The sequence below is a fragment of the Pseudopodoces humilis genome, chromosome 2 (genome assembly GCF_049639895.1).
Source record: "Pseudopodoces humilis isolate 2021_Gansu_Grassland_sample_001 chromosome 2, ASM4963989v1, whole genome shotgun sequence".
NCBI lineage: Eukaryota > Metazoa > Chordata > Aves > Passeriformes > Paridae > Pseudopodoces > Pseudopodoces humilis.
In genome coordinates this window covers 23,902,503-23,928,463 of record NC_142201.1, presented here as the reverse complement: position 1 = coordinate 23,928,463, position 25,961 = coordinate 23,902,503, and the positions used below count along the sequence as shown (strand labels likewise).

Here is a 25,961-nt window from a genome sequence, read left to right as displayed (position 1 = left end):
GTCAAAGCCTGAAGGTTTAACTAAATGGACAACACATTTTTCCAAAAATAATCCTGACAGTGCATTTAATTTCCTTAATGAAGTGTAGTTCATATGTGGAAACTAAAACAAAAAGATCAATGATACTGAATCACAGAACATTCTGAGTTGGAAGGGACCCATAAGGATCATCCAGTCCAACTCTTAATGGCCCATCCAGGGATCAAAACCTTGGCACTATGAGCACCCCATGATAGGAAATTCCTACCCAAATGAGCATCCATCCATCTATCCATCCATCCATCCATCCATCCATCCATCTATCCATCCATCCATCCATCCATCATCCATCCATCATCCATCCATCCATCCATCATCCATCCATCCATCCATCATCCATCCATCCATCATCCATCCATCCATCATCCATCCATCCTTCCTTCCATCCTTCCGTCCATCCATCCATCATCCATCATCCATCCATCATCCATCCATCCATCATCCATCCATCCGTCATCCATCCATCCATCATCCATCCATCCGTCATCCATCCATCCGTCATCCATCCATCCGTCATCCATCCATCCATCCATCCATCCATCCATCCATCCATCCATCCATCCATCCATCCATCCATCCATCCATCCATCCATCCATCCATCCAGGAGGATGTGCTGTGATATGCAGACACTATTGACCCAAACAAGAGGGAAGGTGACAGATGAGAAGACACTCAAGGCATTCTCTAACTTCAGGTACTTATTTTCTAAATAAGGTAAAATATATTTGCAGGATTTCACAGGAAGACAGGAAGGATAAAAAAAAAAGCCATTCAAGAAAAAAGGTATGGCAATATTTTTAAATGGCTGTGAATTGCATCTAAAGGATTCTTATCTCAGCATTGGCTATTATCACCAAAGTTAACTTTGCACTATTCATCTCCAGAAAGCTTCCTTTCTATTAGTTCTTCTGGAGAAGATAGAGTTAACTTTTCTAGAGTTAAATTTTAAGTCTTGTTTTATTTTCTGAAATAAAAGGGTTCTTGATTCCTTACTGTGATTTCTCTTGCATTTTCTCTCCGTCTCTCATTCAAATTCGTGATATGCAGATGTTCAAATACACTCTTAAAAATGCTGCCCTCAAAATAAATTCCTGAAATACCGATTTATTAGAAAACTACCATAATATTTGTTTTTTCAATGAGTGTAACAAGCCCATAAATCCACAGATCACGTAGGTAGTGCAAAAGACATCAGACGGTGTCATTTCAATGCAAATACCTAATCCAGCATATTGACTTCAGTCATAAATTTGTTTAAACTGCAACCTTGGTATTCACTTTGATTGATGACACTAATTCTTGAGTTTTGTCCAATGCTGTTGAATTGTTTTCTCATCACACCAGCTGAGATTGCAAACATTTCTGATACAAGGTCATAGAAGTATCTGCACAGGTCTAACCTTGGGCTTTAGGAGGAAGGTGCGGTATCTGCATGAACGCTACATACCTTGCACTTATTTTGGTGGAGATAATGTATGTAAATCCAGGAAAGTTTAAAATTATTAAACTGAAAATGCAAATAAAAAGGTCCTTCTGACTACCTTTCATTAAAGTATCATTCTTTTTCTTCTTTTGTACAATTCTGTACAGTTGATTTGAAGAGGCTTTGGGGGAATTTTGCTTTCAGGGGTGGCACAAAAGGCAGGGAATGCAAATTGTTACCATGGGATGGGCTTACAAAAATTTCTATTCCTTTTTGATTACAAATAAATACAATTTCTATATATTATTTATGGAGTCAAACTATGTTTCAAATCTGGTTGAAATAGAAATGTCCTGCAAAAAAGGAAAAGGGTAACAAGGAGTGAAAAAATAATTTTTGGTCAACATGCATGGTTTGTTTGATTTGAAATAAAGTCTCCATTTCAGTTCATTTTATGTTTTACACATTCTTTACAATGTTCTAAACATTTACAAATGAAAATGTGGTTTCTGTGCAATTATTTAATTGCACTCGTGCATGTACTGAAACAAAACACCCTGATTTGCTTTTTAATATATCTTGCATTTTTTATTTGAAACAGATCCTGAGGAAGACCTTTCAGCGCTACCCAAATCTCAGACTTTGTGTAGAATGCATATATGGGAAGTGGAGCTCCTTGCTCATGGGAAAGTTATCTAATCTCTGTCCACCAGTTCAAAAAGATCTCTGATGTTGATTAAACATGTATAAACAGAACTTAGGAAATAAAAAAAAGGAAATGAAAGGAAACATGCATATTTCACTCAAAAAAATGTCAAGACAAATGTACTAAAGGACAGCAATTAGCAACCAACATAACAATCCCACTACATGGTTGATTAATTGTCATCTTAGCCCAGGTAAAGCGATGTTCATTAAATAAAACATTAGGTCATAAACTAGGTATCAAGTTTCAGACTGACACAAGTTCAAGTTCTGTCAAGCAAACCTGTACCCTGCCTGTCTCTGTTAGTGAACTCAAAAGATTTTGGGCCTATTTGCTGCTAACAGTTCATGCAACTGAAATCTTATACTCAAGATTTAGGTGCCTATGGAACAATATCAAGACTTCAGGCATTTGTGTATGATGGAAAGACCTTGTAAGGCTGAGTCTTAAAAGTATAAACGTAAACAAAAGCAGGCATTTGAAGCCACCCTCATACACATGTGCAAAAGAAAACTGTATTCTTGCATCTGAAGGCAGAATTTACTTTCACACTGTTAAACAGATTTTACAGTAACACTTTTCCCGTCTTTTGCCAGTGGAGCTGCTCTCCTCTATTACTTTAACTAGAGAAAAAAAGAAAATTAAATCTTGAAGTACCACACCAGACTTGATTACAGCATTGAAATAATAAAGAGTGTTATCCTGTCCCATGTATAGTGCTCATTAATACCATAGGCACGTCACTTTTAAATCTTTTACTATTACAAACACCTCCACCAAATACCTTCCCTCAGAGGGCAACTTTTCCTCTGGGAATCTTCCAGAGACTTAACCTTGGTCTATGAAGCAATGTGAGATTTTGGAGCACCAATTTTTGGTACTTAGATCCATTCTGCTGCAGAATCTAACAATACTTCAGAAGATATAGGATCAAGTTCACTCCCAAAGCTTTGTATATGGCAAACACTGGAGAGCAAATAGGACATTTTCAAACCATTTCTGTCTTGCTGACCATCAAAAAAAAAATCCCATAAAACCTTGATGCTGATCTAACAAGCATTTAGGCATTGTCAGTCAGAGGTGGATAATCAGCCTGGAACAAGGGATCAAACTGATAAACTCTAAGCTCTAGTTGATTATAATGTCTGCTTGGTGTGAGGATGCTCCTGGGACAGAGTGAACCTTCCAGCAGAGGACAAAGCAAGTGATGGCAGCGGGAGGTTTGATGAGTTGACACAGAGAGCTGGATTTGGAACAGGTGAGAGGACTGAAAGGCCTGCTAAGTGCAAAGGAAGCAGAGCCCAGGAGATGGCCAGATAGGTATTTATTCCGGTAGAAGAGACTGGTGACCAGTGGTCACAATTCTGTATTATAGCCCTCCTGAGGGAAAGTAGAACAGGGGTGTCCAAGGGGGTTAACTCAAGGCAGCTGTGTGGTACAGTGAGGTCCTTGCCAACTCTGTGGAACAGGTAAGGTAAGTAACAGCATTTACAATTCCATTTGATTGGTGCTTGCAACACAGGATGGTCAAAAGTTGTAAATGCTTCTACAACAATGCTAGAAATCTAAAGAATAAGATTATGGAATGATACTACCTGGCAATAAATGACAACCCTGATTTAAAAGGCATCTCATGCTGGTGAAAGGAGGATAATCAGTGATGTGCATAGATGAGTGCATCTACTTTACAGGAATGATAGAAAATGAGATACAGCCAGGGCAGTGGCACAATATGTGAAGGCTACAACAAAAATGCTCAGGGAGGAGGGGAAAATTAGGAGTCCTCATGGGTGGAAAGAACGGAAATGTAAGAATTTGTTTGTATTTAGGATTCCTCTGTTAAAGACACCAATCATTAAATACTCAGTGAAATTAGAGAAGCTGAACAACTAGGTCAGGTAGAAACACCAGCCAATTCCAGTTACCCACATACTGTCAGGCACAATGCCTCATCCAGATGTGATAAGGAAAAAAGGGGTTTTGGACCAACCAACTGACTTTTTCTTAGCACAATAAACACTGAGACCCCTAAGAAGGAATGCTGCTCTGGGTTTAGTCTCAAGTGCTGCACAGGACCTGCCTCAAGAGGTACTACTGGGAGAACTGCTCTGCAAAAGCTTCAAATATAGTTGAATTTAATGTTGTAGTGTACTGGGATGAAGTAAGCCAAACAAATGCATCACAGAGATATCCAGTTTCAAGAAGGGGAAATACATAAAACTCACAAAAATAGTAAAAGCCTGAAAAAGCAGTCAAAAAGGCAAGAAGCCTAAAGCAATCTGGAGGCTTTTCAAAAACATTGTGTTAAAAATCCCAGTAAACTATGTGTCACGTATCAAAAAGAAAGTAAAATGGTTCAATAAAAACCCTGCACAGCTCATAAAAAAACTAAAGAGGCTATTGTAGGCAAAAGGGTTGACATTTAAAAAATTGCTGAAATGAACAGGAAACTCCATAAAAACCAGATCAAGAATAAATGGCAACTAGGATGGCTAAAAATTAATGAGAAAATTTTGCAGAAGATAACCAAACTGATAGTAAGAAGTTGTTTAAAGGAGAACAAGAAGTCATCAAGGGAAATGATGCCAAGGGCTAATAAGGGGCACTCAGGGTTAATAAGGCCGTAGCACAGAAACTCAGTGACTTCTCTGCGGAGGTTTTCACTGCTAAAGATATTTGAGAAGGTCTCAAATCCAAGCTATTCCTTGAGACAGAATAATTTCAGATAAATATGAAGGAAGTAGTAGATGAAACAGGTAAGACAGGTGTTACTAAGTGAGCACGAGTGGGGACACTCACTCAGGACTTCTGAAGGAACTCAAGTGTGAAGCTGCAGAGCTGCTGGCCAAAGTGTGTAACCCAACATTACACACTGCCACTGCACCAAGTGGGTTGGTGCCAACCAAACTTCCATGTGGAAAAGGGGCTCAAGAGGAGACTTTGAGAACTGTGGGGCAGTTTATTTGACTTTCCTGCTTGCCAAGGCAGTAGCCCACCTTAAGGAGCACAAAAACTGGGCTCAAGGATAAGCACGGTAAAGCAAGCCTCAGTGACTATAATATATTTGGATTTTCAAAACTGTTTTTATAAAATGCTTCACTAAAGCTTTTAAAATAAATTATCTTGGGGTTGTAAGAGACATGCTCCTACGGACTGAAGACTGTTAAAGGATAGGAAGAAAAGAATAGTACCTGGTCACATTTAAAAATGAAGACATAACACCAGTGGGTCCCCTCAGACACGTGCTGTGACTGGTTTTTACGGAGTTTCCAATCTACAGAAGGGACTGAACTGTGAAACATCTGAGTCTATAGATGATACTAATCGCTCTTAGGTTCTTAAATATGATGCTAGTGATGAGGAATGGGGAGATCTGGTGATTTCCCATGCTGGGAGATCCAGAAGGACACCACCAAGCTGGATGGGTACAGTCTCTTGCAGAAGAGAGAGTAAAGGGACTAAGGGCTAGAGTGTCACCTTCAAAAGGGAACCTAACAAGGCTATGACTCACCCTTTTGGACAACAGAAAGCTGAGAGGGAATAAAACTGAGATTTACAAAATTAGGGAAGCAGTGAGTAACCTAAACACAGAGCTACTGGAAATCTCACAGTACTAGAAATAGGGTGTATTTGATGAAACCAGAGGGAGCTTTGCTTAGAACAGTTCAGGCAGTGATTTATATAATTTATATCATTTGAATAGTGCCACTGGAGGTTGCAAAGACACACAGTTACAGTAGCTTCAAAAAAGGATTAGACAAATTCAGGACAAAAGACAGATACTGAAGGAACATATAAATTGGCCTATCTTGAGTGCAAGCGAATGGACTGCAGAAAACTGCCAGAACTCTGTGCTCCCTGTAAATAGCCATCTCTTATTATACTGTTGGGAACAGAATAGTGAGCTAGATGATTAAGTATGAAGATGCTTCTAATGTTATTATTTTGTGGAGGGAAAAAAAAAGAAAAAAATATCAGATTTAATCATGTATCAGTTTATATCAACAGATTTACAAGAAGCTACTGCCATTATCCCAGCTTGGAAGCCAGTTAATTGTGATATACAAGAATTACACTAACAGTTGATAAAATTATTTTATTTGATTTAAACATTTCCCTATAATATAATAATGGAGTTGACTTCAGAATATTTATGTGTTCTATTTTGTTGTTTGTTTTTGATTATGAAGAAACATCTAGACATAGCCCACGTGTTAAGACTTAAACTTGTATGGAAAATGCTTGCAAGTAAGTATCACACACTAGATTGCCTAACTGTGTAGCATCCAAAAGCAGACAGGAATGTTTGGGCATTCCCAAGAAGTGGCCTTTACAGGAGGCCACAAAGATGTCTTTTAATTTCAGTTTCCATCGTTCCAGCCCCTTGCAAAAAACAATGGCTAAATGGTTTGAGCACTGTTAGATGCTTGACTCAGGAAGTACAAAAGAGTGCAATTTCTCACTCTATAGAAAGATCAAAAAGGTTTCTACTCACTTCCACTTTCTATAAAGCCCTCTAGGCTGGTTATGAAGTGAGGCTGATTATGAACTTCAATAGGTCAAACAGTTGGCCATTGTACTGAATGGAGTTATCGTTTCCTACATAAGTGCATTAATGTTTAACAAATTTTAAGGCACGTGTATTGTTCTCTGAGCAATGTATGGTTTGCAAAGAACTATAAATCTCAAGATTTTAGGATTTGCAATAAAAATCTTGAGGAAAAAGAAAGAGAATCAGATGTTTTAATTTTTTTTTAATTTTTTTTTATTCCTTTAATCCAGGCTTTCTGTTTCATTCAAAACAGAATTTCAAATACCATATCAGTGCTTCTCCTTAGTCTTTTCCCTCTTACCCTGGCATCTGTGTACTCCTTTCATTATGTTCTTCAAATGTACCTTAGGGAAAGGGTGAGCCTGTTGTTGAAGGAGAACAATTCAGGAGAAGTTGCCATAGAACAAAATGAGAAGATGAATCTGTCTCAGGGAGAAGATAAGTCTGCTGTCTTTCCTCTGCCTTCATGTCCTTCACCGAGGCTTATACCATGGTTTCTTGTCATGCGGATTTGAACACTCCTTCAGGAGCTCTGACTGCAATTCCACTGAGTTTTTTTGTGAGAAGGGGAGATGAGGCTGAGGCTGGTCCCCAAGCTCGGCTCCTGCAGCCCAGCTCCAACCATCTACCTAGATATAAGGTATGGTTGGACTGGATGTTTGTAACCAGCTAACTGTAAATACAATTACTGGAAGATTAGTAGGCAGCAGTGAAAAAGAACAAAGACTAGAGTGTCAAAGACTGGGAAAAACAAAACCAGCTTACAGAAGGAACTTTACTCTTTCTACTGTGAAGATGTGAATACAAAGCAGGACTGGAGGTGGGAACTTCAAGGGATTGTGTACAGCCTGAGGAATATTTCTTTAGAGAAACTTCTCCAAGGAACAACTCAGCATTTGCTGTGAGCTGCAAACACAGTTATCAGCAATGTCCCGATTCTCTGAACATCTGGATTTGACCAGCTTTCCTTTTGGGAATGAAGAAGAAAGTGCCATTTGCAGATGTCCTCACAGCCCTGGGAGCAGCTCAAATGAGAGGCAGGAGGTTGCAGGCTAGATGCTGCTTTTGCTTAGCTGCAGCAGCTCCCCCCCACTACAGTGGGCAGATAATGCTTCTGCTGTTTTATTTTTCTGTCCCCTCTGGATTTTAGCTGTGTCTGAGCCCAGTGAAAGTTGCAGGATCGAGCTAAAATAGAGAAAAACCCAAAACCACATACCTCTTTCCAGCAGGCCTGCTAGGTGGGTGCATTGATTTGTGCTAGGTTGCCTTTTGCCCCTAGAAACTGCCTCTGCAAAGCAGGATTCAACTTTCCTGCACCTTTGTGCCTATCCTTACCAGTCCTGAACCAAAAGTAGCACAGGGCTTCCAGATGCACCTGGAGACCTGGCACAAATCACCAAAGCCTGGATGAATCTCCACCCATGTTGACAGTGCCTCTCTGTCTCTAGCACAGAAACCCAGGAGATATCAGTGGGCATATTTTGCAAAAAACCCTTTTTTTAAAAACAAAAGTTATTGGATTAAGACAACAAATCAAGCTAAATGCCTTTCCTAAAATGCTAAGACTATAACTGACGCAATGACAACAAATGAAGTAGAAGCACATATAAATGAAGAACAGGCATTTTTTCAGACTTTTCCTCCTTTCATAGTTCACAATTGTGTTTACCACTTCAATGAATTTGCTTCATTCAACAGATGCTGATGTGCATTCAATAGGAGCAATCCAAAGAAAATGCTTTTAATTTGCTTGTTTTCAGACCTGTCACAAACAGAGGGTGAATTTCCAGAGGGATGTCCGGGCTGACAGCTGGCCGCAGACCCTGCAAGTGACAGCTCTGTGGCACCTGAGCTGGAGAGTCCCTGCAGAAGCAGGCTCTGACAGACTGCTCCAGGGACTCTCACAAGTGCAAACACGCAGTACGTCTATTGTGCATGCACTGAGTCACCTCGAACAGAAAACGTGTGCCGTGCCAGATTATACAGAGGTTTTGTGAAAATAAATATTCCCATTGAGGATTAGCATGAGACCAGAAGCTATGCCAAATTTTACTAGACTCTAAAGGCCAATCTTGTTCCTTAAACCAGATGTTTAACAGGGGTTGTGACATCTGAAGAGATCAGCAGACACAAAATACAGGCAGTGTATGCTAAATCAGAATGAGGTGTATCATTTCAGAGAGGTAAAATATACACATATAAAATATGATTTTTGAAGTGTAAATTTCTGTACATCCCTTTTCCCAATACATTTTCATGTCTTGCACAATTAACCACAAGCAGTAAAATATAATTTATGTTTTGAAGCATATCCTTTTTATCTCTTTGAGTATCTATTTAAAGGGAGGCCAACCTCATTAATAAGTGGGGTTACTTACTTCCCTGAGGTAAAACTGAGAGTGGTAAGCGAGTACATAAAATCTGCCCTCACTTTCCCAATCTAGACAAACAACTCACAAGGAGCAACAAGGGAGCTTCTTGTCAGTGACACCTGACTGCTTCTCTACTGTGGTATTTTCACATTTTCAGCTTTTCTAACCTATGCAGTTAGTTTTGTTTAACTACCTCTTTTTTCTGCTACATTTGGCAACTTGAAATTCAAGGTCATTCATTCAATAAGGAGCATGAAACACATTTCAGTCACAGGAGTTGGTAGTTTTGCAACAGGTATTTTCACAAACTCTAGTGAGCATCTTACAGCATCAGTTTTTGATTTTCGGTCACAGGGGGCACTTGCCAAACTTCATGTGCTGGATGATGAGACTAAGGCAGTAACAGCTGGAGGGAGCCCCATGGGAAGCTGTGTCTCAGGGGAGGGCTTGTTTGTCCTCAGCTTCATCAGGGTGCCATTGGGTTATTGTAATGGAAAGCAGATCATGAGCAGCTCATGGTCAGGCCAAGGGAGTAAAACCACTACAGGTCCCCATGGCACGGTATCCCCAGGATCATCTGACTTCCATGGAGACATCAGGACTTCTGCTGTAAACAACAGTGTTCCTTGCCTCCCACCTACACTGTGACTTTCCTGCCACCTCTCTCTCCACTCAGACGTGGAGTCAAGCTTGAGGAATGCAATGGGAATGGGAACTGATGGCTGGCTGTGTGAAGGGAAGGCAGAGAACTGAAAAATCTTATGAGGTTTGTGATAGAAGAACAAGCACATGACCTGCCACCACATCTCTTGCCTGACCTATTCTTAGAGATGGGTGGATGGAAAAGGCTGAGTCACTGTCTCAGCTGCAGAAGACCAAGCTGTACAGAAGGAGCCTGCCAGCCAGGGCTCCAAGCCATACAGGATAGGAGCTGCCCTATTTCTCAGTGCTCTTCGTGGCAGGTGGCTAATCCCCTCCACCCCATCTCCTTTCCTCTGCCTCATTCCTCACTAGTCCCCAAAATGAAGAACAGACTATCAGTCACAATATAATGCCAGAAATTCTAACCAGTTCCCTTTCAGCAAGGATTTCAGGTTTTGCAGGCGTGGTTCTCTCTTGCTTTAGTGGAAATCACAAAGAATTATCACAGGATAATTGAATCATTTAGGCTGGAAAAGATCTCTAAAATCATCAAATGTGTGTATCCCATGCATGTATGTGGTATCTTTTCATCATTCTGATCTGCTCAGCTTGTCATGGCAGTCATATCCCTTGGCCCTCATCTTTGAGATAAGTGCCTGCTACATATCAAAACAAGGTATTCACAACAAAAAAATTCTTGAAATCTACGAGCCTGTGAGAAAGTAAGATGAAACAACAATAACTTTTCCCTGAAAAAAAATAATTGTTTTAACACTCTTAGCAGTCTAGTGCAAGTCCACCTACAGAAAATTATATAGCATTGAACTTGTACCATCAAGAACAATTTACAGGAAAAAATGTTACTTACACGGCTTCCTTTTTCAGGGAAACACTGACATCCTCCACTGCAGTCTCTGCCTCCACATGGTCCTGTGTATTTCTTTCCACCCTGAAAACCAGAACACACATTAGAAGAAAGTTAAAAGGTATCAGCTAGAATATCTGAAACAGCACAATCAGCGTTGATTAGCAGACTTGCTGGGAACTGCTAAAGCAAAGACCAGGATCAGATCTAGGATTTACAGCTGAAACCTCTTTAATATATGCTTAGAAGCAGTCGTGGAGTGGCTTTCCAGTTCTTGGAGATCAGCATCAAGAAATATAATGTTACTTCATTTATTTCCCTCCACATTTTCAAAACATTGCAGCTCAATGCTGAGCAGTATCTCACATATCTTTTTGACACATGCAGTAGATATCACATCACAGAAGTGCAGCTGCTTGGATTCTTTAGGGACATGGACTAAGTCCTAGGTCAAAATGCAGCATATATTTCTATGCATGCTCCAAATGGCTGCTGAGTTTTGAAATATTTATTGGTGGACATAAAGGAAAATGTAGGTATCATGTTCAAAATCATGAGCCAAACTCCTGCTTTCTCCTCTTCTATGGCTGCCTATTCTAGAGGAACAAAAAATTTGCTAGCAGTCAACCACTGTGATTTAGAAGTCACTCCCAGCTTAAGTAAATGTCTTCAGTTACATCTCTCCTGCCTGACCAGAACCACGTTTGCCTGGGCCACAAATAGCTGGATCACAAAATATGCACCGCTCCACACAAATCCTTGGATGGACTGCAACAGGCAGGCAAACTCAGATTATATTCCATGCAAGTGCCTGCACAGAATGGAGCAGCCACAGTCACTCTTGCTCAGAAACTTGAACAGTAGAGATGCTGTGCATGCTGTAGTGTGACTTTTATAAATGTAACTTAATGATTAGGAATGTTGTGAAGACCAGTCTGCAGCCCACCTAAGCTCAGGGTTTTGAACCCCTGAAAACAACCCAGCAGCCCCAGTGGGAAGGGAGGAAGAGATTTCTCATTACTATTTCTGAACCTGACCTGGCCCACAGTGCATGATTAATACAGTCAGAAGAAAAAGAGAGAAGGACTAAGTCTAGTGGCTACAGGAAACTAGAGTCCCTCATTGAGGGCATTTCACATGCACTGCTCCTCAGATGAAACCTCAAGACAACTCAGCTAGGCTCCATGTCACTTGGTCCCCTCTTGGCTAAAGCAAATGGTGCCTTCACTTTTCTCCCTCCTTCATAGCCTGAGCCCATCATCTCTTTGGAAGAGAGGTGAAAGGGGTATAAACAAGGATCCAACACAGGATGCATGCTCAGAACTGCTATGCTGTTTCATAAATAGATAGTGATGCTGCCATTCCTGCCTCTAGGGCTGACTTAAGGAGCTGAAACACAGAGAGGGGACCAAAGCTGACATGCTTAGAATTTTTCATGGGGTTCTAAGCCATCCTCTACTCGACACCTGAGGTTTTCTGGTCACATTTCTCAGGAATACATTTCTGCCTTTTTTTCACTACCTGAAAACACAGCCCTGGGATTTGGATACCTCCCTGACAGTCAAATGAATAAAAAGTATGCAGCAGGCACCAAGTATTGCCTAAGTCCTGCTTTGGTCATATTTGTACAGCAGGCTCTTAATCTTACGACAACAGCAATACAAACTTTCCAAAAGAAGTTTCTATGCTTGTCATGAGAAGGTTCATACCTGTATCTTAAGTACTTTTATATACAAAACCACTTTTGTTTCAGCTTTATATTTAATTCTCATGTCAAACTGAAGAGGTAGGATTTTCATACTGATAAAAGCAGTCCACCAAACTGAAACCATGCCCTCATCTATTTATAAGTTAGGTGTTTTATTCAGGAAATCATTTCATCTATGTAGTAGAGTTCGCTGTCATGTTATGAATTCTGCTTTATGTTTAAGCTGTTGTTTAAGAGGAAATATTAAATCAAGACAATTTTATTAATGCCAGCAGTTTGCTCAGGTTGGTCCATTTTTCAGTTAAATATCTGGATCACAAACTCACTTTTTCCAAGGACTTTATTTCTTATTAACCTATTTGCAGATGAAATACACATCTTTTTCTCAGTATCCTTCATTCTGTGGAGTTCCCCCCACAGTTCCTTTTCTGAAACTGAGTATAGTTCTATGAATTTTAATGGATGCCATGCAGATGTGTGGCCTGTGTGATCATATTCCTCTGGAGGACCCAGGTATACTTTAAGGAGCACTGTGCTATGTAGTGCTGCCATTGGTAACAATCAATTTGGAACTTTTAGAATCTTTGTTTGTAAATAACAGCATATCTCAGCCTAAGAGTAACAGATACAGTAATTTGACCATGTGAGTTTTCAGTTTCACCTACTGAGAAAAAATAATGAGAACAATAAGTTTATTTCTCTAATTAGCAGAGTGACTCTAAATTTGGTAAACTGTTGCCAAGGAGAAAATACAAAATGAAATAGAACTATGGTAAGATATTTGTGCACTTTTAAGAAAAAAATGGAGGAGGCTGCTAATACTTATTTCAAATGGAAGTTCAAGGTCTATTGTTTGTGTGCTATCCACCATCCAATAATTTAATTTGCATGCTGTAACAATACCAGCAGCTAATATGGGGATACAATTGTTTTCTTCCACAATTTTAGGAAGCTGTTTTTTTTTTTTTCATTATTTTCTCATTTTATATCCTTTTATGCACACAGATTCTGCAGATAATGAAAAGAAAAATCTGCAAGATTCTCCAAAGGTAGGGAACGTAATGGGAAAGCATTTGAGACCAGCAGTAATACACCTCTTCTTGATTATACTTGGGCTTTCCTTATTACCGAATCTCCATCTCTCCACTCTTCAACTCTAGTGGAATGACTCTGGGAACTTTTAGTCACATGCAGCATTATCTACTATCTTCCACTATACAGAATATATTTACATTTATTATATATATAATAATATATTTATTAATAATTATTATATTTATTGTTTTGTTATATATATTTGTTATTATATACATAAAACATATTTATATATAAATATATAAATATATTTATTTATAATTTCTTGAAGATCACTGCACTGTTGTTTGATCTTACATTATTGGGGGTTACAGTTTAAAACATTATGGTTTACAAGCTTGTTAATGCTCAAAAATAAGTCTGTTAAGGATTCTTGTAGAACTTTGCTAAAAACAATTATACCCATGGGCACACAACTGAGATGAAGGGAAATCAAACATATATTATTATATTCATATATCATATATTATCGTATTCATATATATCATATATTATTGACATATATCAGTCAATAATTGGAATGCAAAAAGCCTGAAAGTTTCAAATTTAGTGATGGATAATGTACTTTGAAGTGCTCAACTATTTCCTGAGGAAAACAGATTTCTGGGAACCTAACACTAATGGTGACAACCCAATGTGGTTGTTTTGATCTGAGCAGGAGCTTTTTTGGTCAGTGGTGAGAGCAGTCAGATCTAGGACATAATTCATCCCATCCTTATACTGGCATTTATACTGGCATTTAAACTGATCAACTGCATCTCTCCCAGAAGTTCCTACTGCTTTCTCTCAACCACGAGGGTGGGTGGAGGTGACTAGCTTACACAGAGAGATCCACCCTCTGCAGAAAGTGTAAGGATGAATCTCTGGATTTGATCAGTATGCAGTTAAATGAAGAAAAGTGTGCCTGCACCAGAATGATATTCTAGGGTTTGTGTAATTAAGCTGGAAGAACTGGCCCTCAATTATGAAGGTGTCTGCTGTGAAGACTTTCAGTTCCAAGTCTTTCTCATGTTTTGAATGATGCATAATCCCACTAATCTATTAGAAGTCCAGAGTCTAGGCACAGTCTAGAAACAGGGTTTATAGGATCTAATTTAAGTTTTATGCAATATAGGCACAACATCTGTCTGCTTTTTTAGATCACCTAGAGAATCTCATCAGATCTACTTCAGATACCAGAGCTAAATCTCATCATAGAAGGGTAAGGCAATCTGAGATGTAGCATAGGGCAACTGGTTGAGATTTGTCTACAGAGCGGATGTCCAGCTTCACATGAGATGAATCCTGTGTCCAAGTCTCACCCTTACAGGAAAATATACCCTTTGATGGGAACCCTGAGTGTGAAGAACACTATTTAACAGCAGACAGATGTGCAAACACAAAATGAGCACTGGTGTGCTGTGCATAAGGTGAGGCGCTGCTTAATTAGAATTAGGTTGGATAATCAAGAGTAAAGTATGGTAATTCTGTCCAGAAACGTGTATGTTCCCAATGAGACCCACAGGGTCAAAAGGCTGCCCTTGGAGGCAAGGCTGTCTCATTCAGCCAACTGCAATGGTAATACCATATTAGAGAAAATATTGCCTAGGTAATAATGTCAGAAACACTAACTTTTGAATATTAAAAAAAATGGGACCAATGAGAGAAAAGAAATTAAGAGTAGGTTGTTTATTTGGGAGGAGTATAGGCAGGGAAACGGTAGTGCAAGGGTGGTAAAAACTTGGAAAACACAAAAAAAAGATGAAGAGGGCATCAAATTAGTGAAGAATGAAGCAAGAGCAGGGACATCTGCGGGCAGTAGTGATGCTGACTTGTGAGCACAAGCCCCCATGGGGAAAGACCAGGTCTTTTGACCAGGCATGTCCCTGTGGGAAGGTGGGCTAAGAAGGGATAACCTTGTAAGGAAGGATAGGCTTACTCCTGAATACCAGCTGAATACTACTGAGGCAGTAGAATTGCAATTTAACAGCCCTTTTGTGTAATTTATCAGATTTCTTACATTGATTTTGTACGTGCTAATAACTAGATATAGCATTGTAATTCAGTGTTTCTTTCAGTGAAGTAGTTGTGAATTATTACTAATAACAACAGCGATATGTTACTTTGCCAAATAAAGAAATACTAGGTTCTTAGAATCAGCAAATCTTAATTTACATCTAACACTGCTCAGGTCCACACTGTTCAAAGCTAGGCATCTCCAGAGCTGGCTTACCCAGCCACACACATTCATCGTGTTCGAGGAACATGAACGCTACTCAAACAAAAGCAAGAGAAAACATGTAAGTGCCACCTACGTTTGTAAAGCTTGCATATTTGCCTGGTGTAAATACTTCTCATTTTTATGTATAGCAAGCATAAAACGTGGGTATCCCAACACAAAGCTTTTTCTGCCCTCTTGCTTTCTCATATTTTTTTTGTCTCCAAAAAGTATTATTTTTGTACTTAGACATCTTCAGCCAAAAATAGACAACTTAAATGCAGTTTCCTTCAGCCAAACTCTTAAAAAACCCAGAAAAATATATGCACTTTTCTTTAAACTTTTCCACACATTAATGATTTATTTGTTGCTAATCTTGGCCATATTTGCGTAGTTGTCATTTCTGCATACCCATTCAAGTACCTTCACTTCAAGGGCTGGTATTCTAACAAAGAACAAAGGCAACCAAAGACAGACCTCAAAGTACAATCCTATGAGTACAGAAAGACCAGGAAATATAAGCCATTTCCTTACATACAGCTCAAAAATGAATTACGGAAATTATAATGAAAATATTGCAACTTGGAATCAAAGACTCCATACACCGACATCTCCTTTGATAATGTTTTGTACATTGTAGTTGCGCATTAACTTCTGTGCTGACAAGCCCCATTCTGTTCACCTGAGATTCACCAAGGCGTGTTTTAGAAGGTTTTAGGAGCCTGCTGAAACACTGAACTATGACTGGAGGTGCTGACATACTGCTTGACTCTGCAGCGGGGCAATGAACAGCACATTCAGATGCTTCACATGAGGCTTCAGCCTGGAAGTCTAGAGGGAATTCCTGGCATGCCTGAAAGTAAGCCCTCTGTGTCAGCCAGGGAGACCAGAGCAGGCCACACCTCCAGTATGAACCTCTGCTTTCATATTTGACCTTTGGTTGTTGATATGGACACATTAATTTCAAATTTGGTTTGTACAGCCCTAACTTAGAAATATTATTTTTTTTTTGCTTCCTTCAAATGAAAGAAGAAAAAAAATAAAGTAGGAGTATGACAGAGTACTTCTGCTGCTGATCATCACCAGACAGAGAAGAACTTCATTGGATTAAAATGTGACAGCACAGTTGTCTTTGCTCAAACCCAACGTTTTACTCCTTTAAGAGCGGAAAACATTCGTTGCCTGTTGCCAAATGTATTTCTCTAGAAATATGTAAAAACAAGCGCTCAAAACAAGACCTGAGAATGCTGTCAGCGGAGAAGGCCTGCATTGCCCAGGAACAGGCTTGGTCTCTCCTCAGAGCTACAATGTCAAAAGATGGAATCAGCCATCTGAAACCGCCTGCTAACAGTCCAGCAGCTACTAGTGCACGGGACAGTAAGACCACTGTGAAGACCTTAATTGTCCAGGGAAAGGGAGAGATAATTGGCACAGTCAGAGAGGAAGGAAAAGATGTGGGTGTGGATCCTCTCTCCAACTGTTCTGAGAATTATTTTGCTAAGAACTAATTCTTTCTTTCTTTCATATTTGAATGGGAGCCAGAACCTTTTAGATGCATGGTAACTAGAATAATTTAGTGCGTGACCTCAAAATCTTATGAATGTTTACACTTCCCACCAAAAGTAGGGGGAGCCATGTATTTACATATTCTTCAATGAAAAAAATCTGGAGAAGGAAACTGGTTCCAGGAAGAACACAAAGATAGCACCAGCTGTATGAAGAGTTGGTCTTCTAACCACTGCCTAACGGAGTCTCCCCAACGAAATGACAAGAGCTATACTCGTGGTAATCAATCCTATATTATAAACTGGTGCAAAATTTCACATGCCATCTCTCTCTTATGCACTGTATCAAGAAAACTGGGAAGCAGGATGCCAAGAAAGCAAGCAGCTTGATTCAGCTCTGAGTCCTGATGGGCATGGGAATGACAACAAAGAAGTACCCAAAGGCACTACTGCTCCCAGGGAAAGGGATACCTTTGTTTGACGTCTGAGGCGAGGAAAGGAAGAGCAAGAATTTAAAGTCTCTAATGCTGAGAAAACCCCAACAGACAGAAACTTGTCTTCTCAAGTGTGTCTCAGCGAGTATGTTGGAACCAGAGATGGGAAACATTAATTCTGTATCTCTCAGAAATGAAGCTATAAAAGACTTTCCTCTCATGGACTTGCTTGTGACTCTTGATTATATGAACCTTCTGGCATGCAGCCTTGATTTGAAGGCTGCATAATTTCATTTCAAAGTGAAGCTTCACAGCTCCACATGTTCACTTTATTTGAGGTTCCATTTACTGCCCCTCTTCAAATTAAAAAAGTTCTCTTGTTGCTGTCTGAAGGAACTGCCCTGGAACAATGGCAGAAGCCAGATATGATACAGTGTGAACTTATCCATCACATTTTCATAAAACCGTTTCTAATTTTGTGGCTTTCATCCAAACACATATTTACCCAGAAAACCAGATGAAATCCAGAAAAAGCTGCTGTGATATAGTAGACATTTAATAAAAAAACAACAACAGAAGAATAAAAAAAGGTCTTTAAGAGGCCAGGAAAAGAGTAATGCTTAAAAGCTGCCTACACATAAAGCACAGATATTTGAATAACTGTTCAGGGGTCTTGCCTAGGTGTCCAACAGGAGTTTGTTTGCAAACAGCCCATTTTGAGTCAAGCAGTATATGTTGTGACACAGTTTTCTGTCAAGAAGTCTGAGAATTTTTAGTCTCATATTTTACAGGTAATGAAGTTCAATGCAGCCATGTTTTTCCTTTTTTTTTTCCATCACAGAGATATGTTATGTTATACTACAAAAGAGAATAGAATATAAGATAGGAAAACCCAGTAAAAACACTTTAAAATGTCAAACAATCATTAAAAAAGGCACCTCTATAGGAAAATACAACACTCCTATTTATTTTTTAAGAATCTGTAATGCCATGGGAAAGGAAATCCTAAAAGGCTGTCCCAGGCCTCTGCATGAAAGCACTCCAGCTTTCAGGAGCTAATGAAGGAGGGTTAAGATGCAGAAGGCTTTTTCTGGAACAAAATTGCATCCAGAAAAGGAAGAAAAACATAATTTGTTACTTGTCTATTTGAGACCAGTAACTCACCTGCCTATAGAAATGACAAATTTTGTCTTATTCATTAGCTAAGGCTTGAATATATGGTAGCAGGAGACAGGTGATGCTGCAGGAAAATGAAGCTCTTTGAAGGGTGTGCAACCATAGTTAAAAACATCTCTTACATCTTACAAAGGGGCAAATATTACACAGCCATGAACTGACACCTACAGCTCACAGTGATTACAAAAAGAGAATAAAAGTTTTATTCTCTGGTTTAACAAGGCCGGAATTGGGTTTGCCCACAGAAAAAAAAAACACCCTACAGGTATAAGCCTAGTAAGATTTTGAAGCTGGAAATGTACTAATAAAGATAAGCAAAGATACCTACATTATTTATTTATTTATTTATTTATTTATTATTATTATTATTATTATTATTAGTAGTAGTAGTAGTAGTAGTAGTAGTAGTAGTAGTAGTAGTAGTAGTAGTAGTTAAGGCAAACCCATTGACTCCCTTGATTATAATGAGAACTCAGACAACTCCTGAATATGTAAATTCCTAAATCTAGGTGACTTCATGTCACCTGTTTCTTTGATCAAATGGAATTTTTTAGCTAAATCTGAGAGAAAAGTAAAGGATGCAGCAGTAGCTAGAGTAAAATCTCTACTGGTAAGTTAAAATTTGATATCCTATTAAACTCATTCCCATTTTTGTAAATCCATACTTTTAGAGATGCATATTATTTCACTATTATTTTTCCTTTGGAGACAACAGATGCTCATCTAACATTCAACATGGCATTCCTCATCTAAAAGGATTGTGATCTTTAGACTAAGAGTGCTGGGACATATTAACATGAGTCCTTGTTTTCAACACCCCATCCCTAGAAATTAAATGCATCTCCACAGAAGCTATGTAGGTGACTTCAGAAACAGTATTACTGAAGTCAAAGAAATGTTTTCTAGTTATCAGCAATGAAAAAAGTCCTTTGAATTAATTTTGTGATTTTTTTTGTGACTTGCCAAAGTAGACGTAATCACTTGTTAGGGAGGCTGTGACACTGAAAAGCACAGATTGTTTCTCTTTAAATTTTTACTCTAATTTTATGCAATATTACCAATGTAAACCACTGTGCATTTTGTATTTGATCTGTCCAAGGCTTATGCAAGGTGCAAGTTAGTGGACAGTGTTATCTTGATACACTGATTCCAGTTATAGTGGAATGTTCCCCATAAAGGAATGAAGTCAAAGACACTATCAGCCCTTAATCTGAATTTGGCTTTTGTGCAGTATCTTATATTATTGGAATAAAACCTCCTTTCCCATCCCTAAGAACAGAAAGACATTTGTTCACATACCAGTAGCATAATAATGAAACACGGCATTCACTCATTAAAGTAGCAATTTCTATATTTAACTACTTCTGGTTTCCGAAGTCTAGTCATTTTCAGTTTTGGAAAGACATCCAAATAATGATATCATTTGCTTGAAACAATAGAAAGTCTGGATACTAGTCTATATATGGAGATTTTTTTTTGTCTATTTATAAACCACGCCAGTTATTTGACCTGTCTAGTTTACTCACCTACGTAAATTGGCAGACTCAGGAAACTTAAGAACATATTATTCTTTGTGACTGGTAAACCTTAAAGGTTGCTAATCATACTTCAGATAGGCAACCAGTATTTCTGAAAACTCATCTGTGCCTATTACCTGCCAATGTAGGAAAGATTTTTTTTTTACTTTTGAAGCAGCAGCAGTGCAATTGCATTATCTCTGCTCGTGGGGAGGAGACTGACAGAAACCAGCTGTACAGCTGCTTGCCTGGCTGCAGCATCTGTATTTTTTTTCAGTGCAGTGCAATGGTACCAGGGTTTCCCAAAATGTGAGCATAACCACTGAGATTTTACTCCTGTTTCATGTCTTCTGTAATTACTTAAAAACGTTTGATTGTGTATGAACTGCTTTTATCAATTTAATTAGTTAACTTCGTTTTCCTCTGATAACTGTTTACAGACATCTTTTTGTTTACAGTGATGGTTCAGACATGCTGATCTGGTTCTGAAGTGAATACTTAAGAGATCCTGGGAGCTCTTTTTTCCCTTGGACGGGATAAAGCTGGCAATGGTTTTCAATGGCCTTTTAAAATCTTGTGCCTGCAGAATTGGATATAATAAAGCAAGAAAGCTGAATTTAAATTCTTCCTGCAGAATTATTTAAATTGCAATTAGAAACATCTCTCAAGAACTGGAAGTGTGGGACTATCCCTGACAGCATGATTTGGAAGGAATGGATTCGCACCGGTTTATCAGTAATGGGACAGATCAGCTGACACTGCATTTATCATACATGCTGATGGGTAAGTCCAGTCCAGTATAATGTTTACAGCCCTGGCTCAATTTTCAGAGTTAGATGTTAGAAAAATGACTGTAGTGGAAGTATTAAATATGGACATTTGCTATGCAATTTTTCAGAACTGCTTCTTGGGGCTGGACTGGTATTTCCTTAAAAGTAAGAAGAATGGGTAAGAGATTTGCAAACTGGAAAAGGAACTGCATTTGATGATGGAAATGTTTACTGCTAACTGCTTGGTCAGATGCTTCACCCATAATTTCCTTTATATTTCAGTCAAGAAAAAGCCCATGACAACTAGCTTTCTAACTGACCCATTTATTTTCCACTTTTGATTGTAAAACTTAACCTCCTTCCTGAGCCTTACTGTCTCTGCTCCAAGGTGATCAGTGTTGCCACTGGTGAAAGCCTGGGCTACAAGTTTAGCAAATAAAGAAGCTACAGTAGAGGATCTGACATATCAGGACTTTATGCAGACATCTGTGAAACTTCTGCTATTTGCAATGAGGTTAAGAAAGGTAATCTAACATACAGAAGAACTTACTCAGAAAGGAAATATTAATGTCTTTCTTGTGGGTAAAAAAACTGGTAGTCAACTATCATTGACAATCTCTTTTCTCACCTATGTACTTTTGATTGGCAAAATGTCTTAAAACATTTGCTCATAAAACTCACAAGATACCTTTCTTTCTTCTGCCAAAGAGCTCTTTTACTTACTTATCTAGTTAGGGGTCAAAATCTATACCTCAATATAAAGTATTTGTATATGCAGATCACAAAACTGGAAACCTGGAATGGCTGAATTGCTATCCTGTATCCTAAAAAATAAATGACGGTTTATTATTTGGATATTTCTTCATCCTGCATATCTGTTTCCACATAATTTTAATGGGAAAAGTAGGAAGGTTTGGTTGTTTTTTGTTTGGTTTGGTCTTTTTTTTTGTTTTTTTTTTTTTTTTTTTTTGAAAGGGGGGAATGTAGGAGGTATCACTTCCTTCAAAATATCCCCTTGACCATACAAAGAACCACAGCCATACTGTGAAACATTGGTTCAGGAGATGGTAGTATGGAAATTACATTTATTTGCTCAGTGAAAAAAAGGGATCATCTCCCCCATATTAACACTGACTTGTGACTTAAAATGTGCTCTGGGTTCAGTTTGGCAGCTGAGCTGATTTCTGCAATGTTGCAGAACTGGGTTAAATGCACTTTCCCAGAGTTTGATGAGTCACTGGTTCAGCCTGGACCCAGATCTTCCTGCTTTCCGCTCCGCTTCCCTACCCAACAGACAAACACTGTCTGCATTGCTGCAATAAATCTTGTCGCTCAGTCTCCACACCAAAAATCCTCTTATCATAGTACAAACAACTAACATACTGAGATTATAAACAACCAAATATCAAGCTTTAAACTGACTTAAAGGATGTAATTTGGCTACTCTTTCACATCCTTTTTCATTACTTGCTTGTCATTTTGCAAACAGATCTACAAAATTCAGAAATGCTCATGTCTTGGCAGTAAGGAGTAGAAAATAGATAAGAAAAAAGTAAGTAACACATTTATAGCTCACTGCATTAGAAATTATATGAGCTTGACTTATGATGTGAGCTTGACTCTTAGAAGAGGTAGAACAAACCCCAGAGTGCTCATCAAGCTCAAAGGTAACTGATGCTTTACTCAGAATATATTTCTGCATGGGCTGTACACCCCACGTAACTCAGGAAGAATATGTTTGAAATCCATCAGAGGCAACCAGAAGACTGGATGTATGTATTAAGACTGGATGTATGTATTCAGCTTTGCTATAAGCAGCTTTTTATGAAACTCCTCATAGGTGACGCCAGCTCAACATAAGGATATTGAGAAAGAATGCCCAAAGCCCAAAAACGGATCTTAGAAATACTTCAGCAATGGTATGGCAATAACCTGGGGCTACAGTGTTCATGTTCAACAAAACAACAACAATAAATCCAAGCTCTATCTCCTTGCTTGCCTCCTTGAAACCTTAGAGATTGTATCTCATGCCTCTTTTCAGAACTGATCTCCAGATTAGAGACCAGTAATGAGACTGTCAGTCTCTTGAGTAGGTACCACCTTATTATGGTACTAGTCTGGCCTCCCTAAGCTCTGAAACACAAAAACCCAGCAGCTTTTCTCTGACATCAGATGCAAGACTCTCCTAAACTCCAAAGCAAGTAGAGGAAAACTGTTCTCCCCATGGAGATTGAGGAATCAATCCTCTAGTGCATCATTACTATATGTATGGCTCAACCACCATAAAGACTGTTCTCCAGGCACCTTTTACTCTACCACACAAAACCATAGCTTCATTTTCAGGCATCAGAAGGTAAAAGAAAAATCACATATTTGTCTTGTCTTTTCTATGATCATGGAAAAGCTAGTATCTACACTACATATATTGTGAGTAGAACAGATCTCAAATGCAGTAAGTTTCTGGAAGGACTCTACTACATATCTCCTCCCGGAAGAATCAATCTCTCACCATTTACTTTTACAAAGAAACTCAGTGCTTCACCTGCTGAAAGCCTGGTAAAACAGTTTCATTGCTACCTCTTCACTAGATCTTTCCTTCTGTGCTCTATTTTTCCAACGTCTAAGATATTATTCCAGCTGATTTTTGAAAGGCAGGTCTTTTTCATGAAAAGGCAACAGTACTGACACAAGCTGGATAAGTAATGAGTTTCTGAGTCTGGTCAAACTTTGTCAGCAATATCTGTTATTCACAGAGATGAATCTCACCAAGCACATATTTGAGGGGCTAAGTTCTGTTTGGTGCCTGCAGGCTGCATAACTAGAACTCCATTTCTCCATCTAGCAAGGTGAGCAGTAGTCCACAGAAAATTCCTACTCTCTGTTTATATTACTTGTGTTCTCTTCCCTTTTGTATCTTGAAATGTAAGAATGGGGTTTCCCTACTCATCAGATCCTGGGATTTGTTTTACTGAATTGGAAGGCTGGAAAAACAAGTCTTGGAGGCATTTACTCCAAACTCTCCAAATCTCATCCACTTTATTTCCTTAGTGTGTACTTACACACACACAAGTGTAATTAATTTTCCAGCTGTGAAATAGAATAGCTTTTCTTCTGGTTTCTTGTCTTTAGTTTTCTGTTTTTCCTGATGAGTTGGATTCCACTCAGGCAAAAGTTTCTCAGTAATAGGAGATCCCAGATAAGTTGCTAACTTGGTTTCAATTTTAGTGATGCTGCTCAAGTACAATCTTTTAGCATAGTTAGACCACTTCTCTCCAGTTCTCACAGTTCACACAGTGCCCACTAAAGAACATTTATTCTGCCATTCTGATAATTCAAGCATAATATTTCAGTTTCCCTGGACTTTTGTGACTGCTGCCCATTACCTTCCCTAAGCATACACACGTTCTTTCCTTCTCTCTGTACAACACTTGGGTCACCAGATCATTTGGTTAACTCCCTAAAGTAGAGTACAGTCACACTAACATTAAAGCTTTATTTTGTGGCATTAGTGATTCCCTCTGCCCACTGCTACACAGAACACTGGCTTTAGTATCTTAGGAGAGTGCTTGCTCCTATTGGTGTTCTTGTGCTTCTTTATTACACACAAGCCAGATTTTGAGTCTAGGTCACCACTGATGCAGCAAGGCAAGATACTAAAAATACGGGCATGACAAAAAGAATCTTTGAAAATCTTAGTATGGTAATAATTAATAACCTTTATGGATTGCTCTTCTCCTATTTACTGAGAAAGATAAAGGGTATCTATAGTAACACATTCCTTGGAAATTCTTGTGACATTTCAATGTCTTGCTTTTTCTTATTCATCCCCAAAAAATCTCCCATTGCAAGTAGCCAATTGGCCTGAACTCAGTTGTCCCACTAAATCCGACTGTATATCCCTTAATCATGGAAACCCAGCCTCTTGTTGCTTACTGGAGAACTTCCTTACCATCATAAAATGTGATGTTCTTGCCTGCTACAATGTGAATTAGAATCCTGAGGCAATTAAGTTTTATCTGCTTCTGCTGTTTTTATAATATTTAAGTAAGTAAGAAAACATTATTTCTTATGTTTTCCTCATTAAGCCACATCAATAATATAAAAATCATGTAAAAAGCTACTCTTAAAATCTCACAATAACAAACCCTTCATCCTCCACACAAATATACTTTAACTCTTACAGTCCCAAATGCCAGTATGCTTTTTATAAAAAAACACAACAAATGCAACTATTATCCCACAGTGGTAACAGTCTAACTCTCCAGTCATCTCTTTCTAGGAACAAGGAACCTAGATGAAATATGACTGAAGACAACAGTTTCTGCCAGATGTTTAAAGAGCAATAGGATACATTATGCAAACAATTATTTGGTTTTGCATTTTGACCAAACATACAAGTTTTTAGCCACCCCTGTCCCATATCTAATCTTTTTTTAAACTATTCTATTCCTTCAGGAAGAGAGCAGTACAATGCTGACGTGCTTTGCTGTGTCTATTTTGCTGGTAATAGCTGGCACAGCTGGCAGAAGTGAGGTTAACTTACTTCTCACTTCCCCCACTCCCCACCACCCCCATCCTAGGCACACAGTAGGAAAAATGGAATTGTTCTTCTGAATTGCACATCCGTCAGCCTCCTCCTGGGAAGAGACAGCTATTTCTTATCTTGGCTGTTTTACATCACTGAAATGTGAAGGGAGAATTTGAAGGAAGGAAGTCATAGAAAAGAGAGACCTCTATGTTTCAGAGCACTGGAGGGAATTACCAGAAAAAGGGTGGGATGGTAGGTGGTGGTGGGGATAAGAATGCTGTAGGTAATGAAGAGCTACAGAAGCTGCAATAGATAGTAAAAGAAAACATTTTAAAGAAAATATTTTTGATCTGCTATCTTTTACCCTTTTGAAAAGACATTTCAATAAGTAACTTTACATTATTTCAGTCTGTAAACTTCTGAGATCCTAA

General features: G+C 38.8%; 1 protein-coding gene across 3 annotated transcripts in view; it reads right to left on the bottom strand.

Annotated features, from left to right (window-relative positions):
• COL4A2 (collagen type IV alpha 2 chain) overlaps nucleotides 1-25,961 on the bottom strand; it is a 138,310-nt gene that overhangs the window by 88,118 nt on the left and 24,231 nt on the right. For all 3 annotated transcript variants that reach the window (XM_014248586.2, XM_014248569.2, XM_088050974.1), the window contains exon 4: nucleotides 10,604-10,684. In XM_014248586.2, the coding sequence (XP_014104061.2) occupies nucleotides 10,604-10,684 (81 nt within the window). The remainder of the gene's footprint in view (nucleotides 1-10,603; nucleotides 10,685-25,961) is intronic.